Genomic DNA, 11,517 nt, shown 5'->3' with positions numbered 1-11,517 from the left:
ATACTAACGCGCTTGCGTTTTCAGAAACGTAGGAATACAGTTAATAGATAAGTACATATTATTCATTCCCACAAATTATAAGTCAGGGTTCGGTGATGCTAACAATTAATTAAAAGCCAGGTAGCAGTGTCCAGAAAAAGATGAAAAAAAAAAAATTCCCGGCCTCACACCTAATATTTTACTGAAAGGTTCTTGAGATAAAAATAAGGTTCACAAACTGCATGTATATTACGAGCCAATGTTCTTAGAGCCTTGATGGGATTATTAGGGCACTTTTACAAATCGTATTCGATACCAAGAAGCTTCAGATACCAGCTTGAGTCTATAGAGCGCCGTTTTGGAGAGAAACTCACTTGAACGCATAAGGAATACTTTGAAATTACCAAAGATTAAAAATGCTCTATTCCCAGTTTGGAAGTAGAACTTTTGGTAAATTCTGAATGCTGAGGAGTATCTCATACATACTACATGATAGTAGTTGTTGTGTACCGATATGGCAATACTGTATTCTGATATATGCATGATACTTACTCGGACTTATTGTGTCTTTTGAATAGACATGTACGCCTTTCCTGAACTCATTCACGGAAATTCTTTTTAGTTTACACGCGTGATATATTTCCTCAGATACAGCAGTGGTATCCTGCCTCATTGCAATAACCCTTAACATGCCCCTTTTCAGAAACTCCTAAAAAAAAACTGTCTGGGTACTTGCTTCCGACTTTTTCAAACATAATTTTGAACTTTTTTTTGTTGAAAATCTACAGTTGATATTTTCAGAGTTTTTTGACACTATGCTAAATTTTACTAAAATTATACCTCTCGGAAATTTTACTTTAAAAAATACCCAAAAAGGTTCTCGTAAAACGAACATTTCGAAAGTTTCATCAAGAGTTTTAAAAACGTTTTTAAGATTCGTTGCTACTAGAAAACTGAAAAAAAACTCAAATTAGGAATGCAAGGTTCTAGTATCATAATTGGATTGCACTTTGCAAAAAGGAACCAAGAGCATTCCAATGTTGCTAGGGTTGCGCACCTTACATTCTTTGCAACTCAATTACTAAAATCGTGCAAAAAAAAATATTTACAAAGCTAATTTTCGTCATCAATTTATAGTTTATTGAGAGGAAAGATGAATCTTCTTCTGATGATCAGTTTATATTTGCAAGGTAAACAAAGTTCCACAATCTGAGCGACATTGGAATGCTCTTGGTTCCTTTCTGCAAAATACAATCCAATTAATCATCATAATTTGGAAGTTTCCTCGAAAATCCCTCAAATTGAAATTTTGTGCAGATAGTGGCGACAAATGAACAGTTTTGAATAAGATAAAAAGTTTTAAAATTCATACCAGAGAATACCTAGGATAGATTATTAGTTCATGACATGAGCCATAATTACTGCTCATCATGTTTGATACAGTTCTGTTCAAGATTATCTATCAAATTTCTTTGCTTAATATAGATCACTTGCGTGTTTAGTAGGTTGTAGAGTAGGCAGTAAATAAACAACAGAGCAATTATGTGAAAAAGGTATGTAAAATTTTATTCCATTCATAAATGATTAAAACACCGGGACACAAGCTTTACATTTGAAATTCACAATAGATGAAGCACTTGGGTGCATCATATTGCGCATCGTCAAAAAAAGGAGGTTTTTGAATAATCAGTTTCATGAGAGTGGGAAATAGTTAAACTATCACATTTGTGCCTGTGACTTTAAAATTCTAACTTCTTACAATGCAAAAATTTTACAGGCTGTCTACATTGCTATAAACTACATAAAAAGATACCAAAACCTAGGAGGAGCTGTTCTTGCTATGAGTTGCAAAACATCCAATACAAAGGAGGAACCAATGACCATTCGATTAAGTTATCAATTCAATACTCAATGGTTACATGGTTTTGAAAAACTGGATTATAATGATGGGAAAGGATTCCTCTATTCAAAAAATAAAGTAGAACTAGTAAATAAAACAATATTGCTTGAAAACAATGAGAAAAAACAATAGACCGATAAATAAAATAATAATGAAAAAAATAGGAACAAATGATCTGTATTTTTAATTCCTACCAAATCACCTTTTACCAATATTACCATAGAAAAGGATTATGATGGGTTATGTAAAAATATTTAATGGATGATTTCTACTTATTGATTTTTAAAAAATTGAATATATCTTTTTACTTTATTTCATGCTTTTGGCTGTGCCTGTAGATAGCTGCAATGCATGAAAATAAATATTCAATTCAAATATTTTCACTTTTAAGGTCACATTGTACAGGATAAAGTACTGATAAAATACAGACCTACACCAATGAGATTCAGTAAGTACTGAGTTCATTTAAAAAAATTAAAGCAATTCATTTCTCAGACTTGAAAATTACCAATACAATGAGATTCTGTAAGGAACTATCTTGTGAGAATCACACCTTGGAAGGAATCTGAAAAGTTTTAGAAATTGGGAGGACTGCAAGTTTACTACGAATTTTGTGAGTGGGACACAAATTCAAGACTGAATAACCATGAGATTCATAGTACTTTGCTTTCAAGCTATTTATGAAATAAGAAAGATTAAGTTGACATAGTGGTGGAAACTTCCAAGAGCTCCAACATTTCCAAACAAAATTTGAAGGACAAGGGGAACTTTTTGAAAAAGTTTAAACTCTGAAAGCTTAGAATACTACATAAACTAGGTGAAAAATTGATGATTATTGTGCCCTCCTTTTAAAAAAAATAAATAAATAAAAATAAAAAATTAAATTAGAATCATACAGCTATAAAATTATTGAGTGCAAAAATTCTAAAAATAACTACTGGACGGCATACTATCGCATGGCCTTGTTAAAGTCATTAAAAAATTGAGCCTTTCATAGTGGCGATGTGATATCGCCATAAGAATACATCCAAAATTGAAAACTAAACCAAAACTGCACAGAAATTACGAAGAAAGTAAATTTCAAGTGGTTTGTAGAAAAGGAAGTTCTAAGCTTCTGTAATGGAAACTCCTTTTCGCAGTCTAACTGGGGAAGAGCATTTCGCATATTTCAGCTGCCGGAAATTTTGGACTATGAGTGAGGAATAGTAAAAAGATAAACTCAAACTCTGGTATACTGCAGAGAGAATATTCATAAGAGGCTTTGATGGGGATGACTGCTGTATTATTTTGTCAGGACATTCCATATTTTCATTTCGGTGGTAAATTTTAAAAATGATAAAAAAAATTTAAGGGGAAACACGTTAATCCTTGAGAGTAAGGACAATTTTTTCATCGCTCTTTCTCTGCTTTATCCAATCTCATTTAACACATTTTCTGTTCCTGAACTTTTTCCTTCCCATGTCAAAACTCAATTTTAAGAGAGAAGTGAGAGTAACAAAGAACATATTTTCTCCTAGCGTTAACTTGTGAACAGATACATTTATTAAAAAGGTATATTATTCATTTTTTTGTGCCAAGAAAATTGTGTTAATGCCTTCTTTTAAAGACAAATAAGTACAATAAACTGAAAAATAAGACGGATAACATATAAGGCACTAAAAGGCACTGAAGTGCAACGAGCAATAATCAAAAGTTGCTAATTGGAAAGTGCTTAAAAATGTTACAAAAATTACAGAATAAAGCATATTCTACATGGACGTTACTAAGTAAAAGGTCAAAGTAAACGATAAATTATTCCTTCTTCTTTATTGCAAAAAGAAGGTTTGGATGAAACAGGAACTTTCTTGTACAAAGATCAATGTATCTTGGAAATAAATATTGTGCTGAACGATTCTCCAAGCCTGGTCTGAAGATTAAATCAACAACTTTCATGAACAGTGGGGTGAAAAATTTCGACACATTTTAGGAAATAACAGATTTGAGAACTACCTACAGAGACGAGAATAATCTTATCAATCGATGAATGATTCTTATCATAGCTCTGTTTTTGGGTGGCAGGATACAACCTACCAAAAAACGAATTAATTTCTGTGGGTATTTAAGTATGGAGACAATCTGTTGACCCATCTCCAGAGGATTTCATGGAAAATTTCTCTAAGAGGGTGGCCCTTTTGTAGGAGCTAGGAGGATACTGTGGTTAAAACAGATGAACAAACGATGTTCCAGCATTCAGGAGGAAAAATTGCTCCATACCAAAAAGGCACAGTATGCTAGCAGTAATTGTTCAGTTGTTAGGTAATTATTAATTACCTAATGGAATTTGAAGACAGTGCATAAAAATTAGGTATCTAATAAAATTGGTACTCTGAAGGGAGACTGGTGATTTAAAGATTAGTTGAATTTAGACACTTAAAGTCTACACAAATTTCAAATAGGCGACTTAAGTGGGCTGATCTTTTCAGGGAGTTGATTGCACAAACTCAACCTAAAATTGCGTATTAGTAACTTTTCAACACAAGCAAATATGAATTCTTGCTGGGCAAGATGAAAAAGTTAGGTACTTAACACTCCTGAAAAGTCACCACAGCTTATTAAACACACAGCTGTAAATTAAAAACTCGTGTGAAATAAAAATCAACAGGAATTTCAGGTCTAGGGACGTGAACAAGAGGCACACAGCACATTAGATTAGAATACTAATTTGGTAAAAAAAAAAAAAAAAAAAAAAAAAAAAAAAAAAAAAAAAATGAGGATTGCATCCTGACTTTTTTCCTGGGTCACACAAAATATTAAACAGACCAGACTTGGTTTTTTAAAAAATTACTGGCAAGAAAAAATCCTAGTACTTGAAAAAAGTTTCAGAAATACACCAAAAAGCTATTGAGCAGAAACAGAAACCAAACATGTGAACAAATAAAAGAAAGTAAAATTAAAAAAATTGCTTCCAAAAAATGTTTGTAATATCTATAAAGAAATAAAATATTTATCTGAAACCTTCTTGAAGGCTTTAAATAGATAACAATAGAGGGTGAAACAGTCTGAACAGTTACCAAAACCTCTACTTAACCAGGGGTCTTGTGGAATGGCAAAAAGAAAAGGGGGAGAGGAAGGGGTGGTAAATATCACTACAATATTCCTAACATTGCTCCACTACCTGAGACTTAATGCTGAAAGGATGGCGACTTTCTAGTATGTAAAATACAAAACATAGGATAGGTAAGAGATTATAAAACATAAAAGTGCTTTTTTTTGTCTCTTTCCGTGCTACCTGAATAGAAAAAAACGATTCTTGGCTTCATTATGCAACTGGAAAAAAAGCTCATCAATCGAAAATTTTCTTAGCTGCTTCACTCACAAATGAGCCTGAACCAACAGACATTCTCAACAAAACACTCTCTGAAGAGATAACAAAAACAAAAATCGCAATATCATGTACTGCGCGGTCATGAGATCATGTTCACCAGTGTCCTTTCAACATGAACTAGCATTGTAATACTTAAGCTGCACAGCAAACATTATACTGAGTAAAATGAAAATACAATTGATTTATGGGAACGATTTCATAAATTTTCCTAATTTTAAGTAAGTGGGTATCATGTAAATAGGAACGGAGATGAGGCTTCGTTTCTTGGAAACTAAAAGCCTTCATAAGAGATGTCAGTTTGACGTCCATTGTTAAAGTCAGCTTACAGAACCTCTCTACTCAAACCGACAGAAAATTATGAGTCAAAGGAGCGAAAGTTCTTGCTGACAGTTGAGTTGCTAAGTTTGGAAATACAGCGGAATAATTTGCCATGGAATATTTTTTGCGTTCATTTTTGCCTGACAAATTCTTTGGGCACAATTGGCTCTTCACTTTAATATCCTTAAATATTTACGCCAAGAACTCAGTCTAGACTAAAAACTGCTATCACTTCATTATTTCAATGACAAACATTACCTGCCTTGCAAATTAATGCCAGAGTGCTTGTGGAAAAATTTTCTCAACCCTCTCGCTGAGTCACTTGCCAGGTGAGCACAGTACTTAAGTCTTCTTCTGACTTTAACAATGCAGCAAATACTTAGGCCTTGTCTCCACGAGATGTTTTCATGGAATTTTCTCTAGTTGCCGTCTCTACGAGACGTTTTCATGGAATTTTTCCTAGTTACCGTCTCTACGAGACGTTTTCATGGAATTTTCCCTAGTTGCCGTCTCCATGGGACGGGGCTCTGACATTTCTGCTACAAGTTGACGTGGGAAGATAAATTAGTAAAAATTGAGTATTTAACCAGAAAAAAGATAATAATTGATCATGATCAAGAATTAGACACAAATTATTTTAATTAAACAAACACAAACGATCGAGTGAGCAACAAAATATCCCATAATTCGTTTTCACTTCTTCTTCCTCCCTCAGTTGGTCTTAGGCTTAGGGGTACAAGGACCAGACTCATTACTAGGAAAAATATTGATTAAACTCAATATTTTTCCTGACTTTGGACGTGGGATTTTTCCTGGGACAAATCCTGTGAAACAGTCCGTGGCGACAAGGCTTTAAAGTAGTTTAAAAAACTTAGTTGGAAAGTAACAAAGTACTAATTTTAGGTGGTAAAAGAATAATCACAATAGAAATACCAGCTACATGAATACAATGATAACTAAATATAGATCCTTCCAATCATCTAAGGAGCATTTCGCTGACCTTAGTTATTGCCATTGATCAATTTTCCTTTCTTTTTCAATCCTAGTGCAAGCTTGTAGCCTAGCTCAGGCCTTCGGTCTCTCCCTTCAACCATGGCTTTGACTTGGCTTGAATTGACAATTACTCCATGGTTATCTATGACTGATTTACGAGTTGCCTCTATATCATTCACGTCTACCCCTCTGCAGCAGTCATCAATTAAAACAGTGCGGTAACCAATTGACTGAGCATCAAAAGCAGATGCTCCAACACACACATCGTAAGCTAAACCACAGACATACAAATCTGTTGCTTTCACTTTCTTCAACTGCGACTGAAGTGTTGTTTCAGTCATTTTCTTATTGTCCCAGAAAACCGAATACGAATCCACCTCTGGATTAGTGCCTTTGTAAATTTTGACTGCATTATCAACTACTTTTAGATCTTTGTGAAGTTCTGCACCCCATGAGTCCTGCACGCAATGTCGTGGCCATAACCTCTGTTTCATTAATGGTGGACCTTCAAATACGACAGTGTCGTACACTTTGGCATCTGCTGCGCTAATGCCACTAGATGGATGAACTTTACGCTGAGGTAAGTTGTCAATAAAAGATACATGATCACTGGGATGCCAGTCCAGGGAATAGAAAACAGCATCAAAAGGAACTGTGTCTAATAGTTTATTGATAGGATCTATTACCTCACTTCCATTCTGTTGCGCTGCACAGTGGCTGATGTCTAGCGTTCCGGAAATAAAGTCATTCTGTACATCAACGATCAAAAAAGCATTGGTAGGATGAACAATTATTTTGATCCAATTATTCCAACAAAAAGTGAACTCATCTTTATCGATGAAACCATCATTGTTTTGATCAAAAATTGCGAATACTTCATCCAATTGATCCTTCGTCAAACTGTAGATTTGTCCTCTGTCATTGCGAAATAACGCACGGCACACAGAAGTGAATTCTACCGGATCCAAACAGCCATCACCGTCTTTATCGAATGCAGAGAAGCATGCATCCATATCACCACTTTTGAAAGCATCGGAGGTATCTACTTCGGAAAACATTTGAACATTCTATTGAGACACGAGAGGGTAAAGGGTGCCTCTTTCAATTAGATAAGAGGACTTGCAAAGTAATGTTTCACCGGTGATCGATAGGACCAGCAGTTCATAAATATCACACTTAATTAATAAAATAAACACTCGGGATCAGGGGTAATAAAAGGAATGAACACAGTCGCAGAAATCCGATCGCCGACAGTTTTACGACGGTGATAACAGATAACTACTTTGTTTGTTGGTATAGGATCCGTCGGGTTGCTCCAGAGTGGCCGTGCGCATGCGCTCCGCCTGCCGCCACGCTGACTGGCTCACTGTGATAACAAATGAAGTTGCCAAGTCGTTCGCTTTCACAAGCGCCATGGCATGGCGCCATGGCGCCTCTAGATGCCATGCTGCCAAAAATCCAAACTTGATTGACTTGATTTGATATTTACAGAAAACATCCGATACTATCCAAAAACTCCGGGGGTAAACTCTTATTTCCGGTGAAATACTCTGTTCAGAGGTCACAGATGAATCATATCAGAGACACGTTTCTCGTTTCTTGACCATTCCTACCAGTTTAACTTAGACACCTGCCTGGCGCATTCAGGACACAACCCCCCCCCCCCCCCCCCCCGGGTATATAGAGAAAAACTCGGGGAGTCTAATTGAATGATCTTTTTTCCGTCTCTTTCATTAATAATTTGTAATTATCGAATCATAGGCATGTTTGTGTTTGTCCTTATTTCCGATTCGCCCCCCTGCGGGGAGGGGGGGGGAGCGATTACCCCCTGCGTAATCAATTAATGAACAGTCCCCCAGTTCTGTAGTTTTTGGGCCTTTCTATAAGGGGGGAGGGGAGGAAACCAATTTGCGACGTTTGCGATGTAAATCCCCACCCGCGATTTGAATCAAATATTGTTCTTGATTTGAATGGCGTCAATGGAACGTGTGTTCCTTGCCGGGACCAGAGTTGGAAAATTTCATGAAATTCATTTGCGTGAAATTTTTTTAATCTTGCGGGGATGCTTTCAGGAGGCCAAGAAACGCCAACAAACAGTAATTCTCGATTTTTATATTTTTCACTCCAAGCCTAAAACATTCAATATGTTTTAATGTGGTTTAGTGGTTAGGTTGGGGCTAAAATTTCTAAACTCCCCTTTATGCCCTCCTTCGGTAAAGCACCGCAGTAGGGTATACCATAATATTGCCGCATCAACAATAGTACCATCTGAAACATTTTCCGGACTTCCGAAAGTTTACTTTATAATTAAAAAAAAAATGAACAAATTTCAAATTTTGTGAAATTCATTCGAGCCTTTCAAAATTTCGCTTTCTATCTCTGGCCGGAAGGGAGTGAAAGTGACAATGCTACTGCAAGCAATTGTGCTCTCAAGCTGCTCATATTGCCATTGCGGTTACTGAAGGCGAACCAGATAGAGTGAGAGACGCAGCAAGGAAAGTAATCAATGTGTCGTCACCTTCCGGCTAAAGTACCACAAGATCCATAAGACGTTTGAAAATTTCCGCCCCCACGCTAGTATTTTACAGAGAAATTGTTAAACGAAGCTGTCGAAAATTTCATTGAATTTTCTTTTTGCTGCCGGTAAAATTCAGTGAAAGTTTCAAACAGATTCAACTGTCAATTTCTCTGTAAAAAAATAAAATGGCGGCGAAAAATTTTAAACGTCGCACGGGGCTTGTGATACTTTGGCCGGAAAGGTGACGATGTGTTCCCTTCCCTGGCTTCCCGCGGTTATTCATTTTTTTAATTTACTCACAATTATTGTTAGGGGTAATTAAAAGATTATCTATGCAAGGAATGTTCCCTAATAAGCGCGTAATGTGGCGCCCTCCTTGTGAAACATAAACCGCTGCTTTTAACTGGGTCTCTGGGAGAGATTGCTGTTCATTTTCCTCTTTATTCCTCTTAATCTCGAGGCCAATTTTTAAAATAATACCTGAGTAGAGTACAAAAGCCTAACTGATGTGAATTGGGAACTCCTGCAAATATTTTTTTTAGGATCTCTTTTTCATTTCCAATCTTTACTATCGAGCTGATGGCAAGTTTGGAACGTGGCTGGTCGTATTTTTTAAACTGTCAAAAATTTCAATCGAGAAAAAACAGTTTTTTTTTCCTTCCCGGACTCATTGGTAAAAACTTTGGTAAAAAACTTAAAGCCCTTTTTTAAAAAAAAATTCAACTTTAGGTTTGTTAGATTCTTTTTGCTTGCTGCTTACGTCTATTGATCAATAGGAATTGAGTTTTTGAGAACCTCCTAGATTTGCCTTCAACTAACGAGTCAGGCAAATGAGGGTCCTCAGGAGCTACGCGCCGTTTCCTGCCACAAAAATTATACGTACAGTTCGTCTTTCAAATTACTTTGTTTTCTCTTTGATCGTGATATATTGGGGATGCACCCGCTCTTGCCTATCTCGTTAATTGAAGGCGAATCTAATACCTACGACACGACCCGATCATGCTGACCCTTGTAGATATTTGCGCTGAGCGCGGCGCGGCGTTCAGCACACACCAGACGTCTGGTCCTGTTGCTTTGAGAAAAATCAGATTCATATATCTGTGAACACCGTTCGCTCGACAGTTCCTTTTTGAGCTGATTAAAATACTTGAAGCAGAGAGCTATCTTTAACGCTGAGTAAAATTTTAGTTTCGGCATAGAACTTGTACTTAGGTAAATCTGTAGGAAACGCTATAGTTGGGCCGCGTTAAACAGAAAGGAACCAAGCCACATCAGCTACTGCCAAATTTAACAGGGAAATTTGATTTTTTACGAGAGAACGTTTGTGCTGATTCCTTTGAAAATTTTGAAGAATTTGCTTTGTATTATGGAGAAAATTCATCGAAATTTGCACAAAAATCCGCACAACCGTTTTCATGTAAAAAATTAAATTGCCCGATTAAATTTGGCAATAGCTGATGTGGCTTGGTTCCTTTCAGTTTAACGCGGTCCAGTTGAAAAATAGTGTTAGAACGCCCAACTCCATACCCACTCCTCCCATGAAGCTGCGTAACGCTAGCAAAGATCCTAACCCATCGCGAGGACTCCTGAGGCATTCCGTTATTCAGAGACGGACCTTTGTGGAGGGGGTGAGAGGGTCTCCCCCGGGCCCCGCCCCGTGTGAAAGAGACCGAAAATGGTCCTTTGATGGTCGAAATCACTTGAATGGACTTGCCTCTCATGACGATAACGGAATCATCATCGCAGGCAACGACTCTTCCTGAGAACATAACGTCTCATCCAAATTGGACCTAACCGCTTGTCTGCGCGGAATGACGAGCCATCTAGGTTTTCCAAAGGGATCAGTCACCGGATAAGTAAATGCTGAAAGGGAAGATGAGTGCGGTTAAGCAAAACGTGGACGAATTGGTGGCATCGCTGGGGGTAGTAATTTTCAAACGCTGAAGGCACGTCACGGCTACGATCATCTAGCACGAAAGTTTCGGATCAATTACGAAAAAGTTCGACATGAGTCAACAACTTTAGTTACTTACAAGTTTGATAGCAGCTGATAGCTGCCAATGCACTCCCACCAACATTAAATTTAACATTTGCGTTTCAGCCGGGACGCGATCGTAACTTACCTAATCTTACTGCCGCTTAGGCGTTTAAATTACATCAATTGTTTCGAGGTTCGGCGACGTCATAATTCACCCAAGAACACAGAACGAAACGAGCTACTGTGTGAAGAGTCGATAGAGCTCCGTTTGTGGGAACCGTTCACTGGCGTTGACCTTTGATCCTTTGAAGATCTGCACGAAAGGGGGAGGGAGGGCCAGGGACTCCACTCCCTTACAGGAGCTGGGATTGCGCCGAGCACGGGGGTAAATCTTGCGCAGGTGCTATGGAAGCACTAGGGTGATAAACATTAAAACCACGTAAGCAGGTAGATGTCTCAATTCCACA

At 37.2% G+C, this 11,517-nt stretch overlaps 1 protein-coding gene across 1 annotated transcript; it reads right to left on the bottom strand.

Annotated features, from left to right (window-relative positions):
* Positions 1 to 5,947: 5,947 nt before the first annotated feature.
* Naam (Nicotinamide amidase) lies at positions 5,948 to 8,155 on the bottom strand. The gene has a single exon (XM_019051628.2). It carries the CDS (start codon positions 7,610 to 7,612, stop codon positions 6,563 to 6,565), a length of 1,050 nt encoding a protein of 349 aa, XP_018907173.1. The 5' UTR covers positions 7,613 to 8,155; the 3' UTR covers positions 5,948 to 6,562.
* Between the last annotated feature and the right edge of the window lie 3,362 nt (positions 8,156 to 11,517).

The sequence above is a fragment of the Bemisia tabaci genome, chromosome 4 (genome assembly GCF_918797505.1).
Source record: "Bemisia tabaci chromosome 4, PGI_BMITA_v3".
Classification (NCBI taxonomy): domain Eukaryota; kingdom Metazoa; phylum Arthropoda; class Insecta; order Hemiptera; family Aleyrodidae; genus Bemisia; species Bemisia tabaci.
This window is presented reverse-complemented; position numbering and strand designations above follow the sequence as displayed.

Excerpts from the sequence above, each read along its gene's own strand:
- Naam (XM_019051628.2), bottom strand. The coding sequence starts at position 7,612 with ATGTTTTCCGAAGTAGATACCTCCGATGCTTTCAAAAGTGGTGATATG.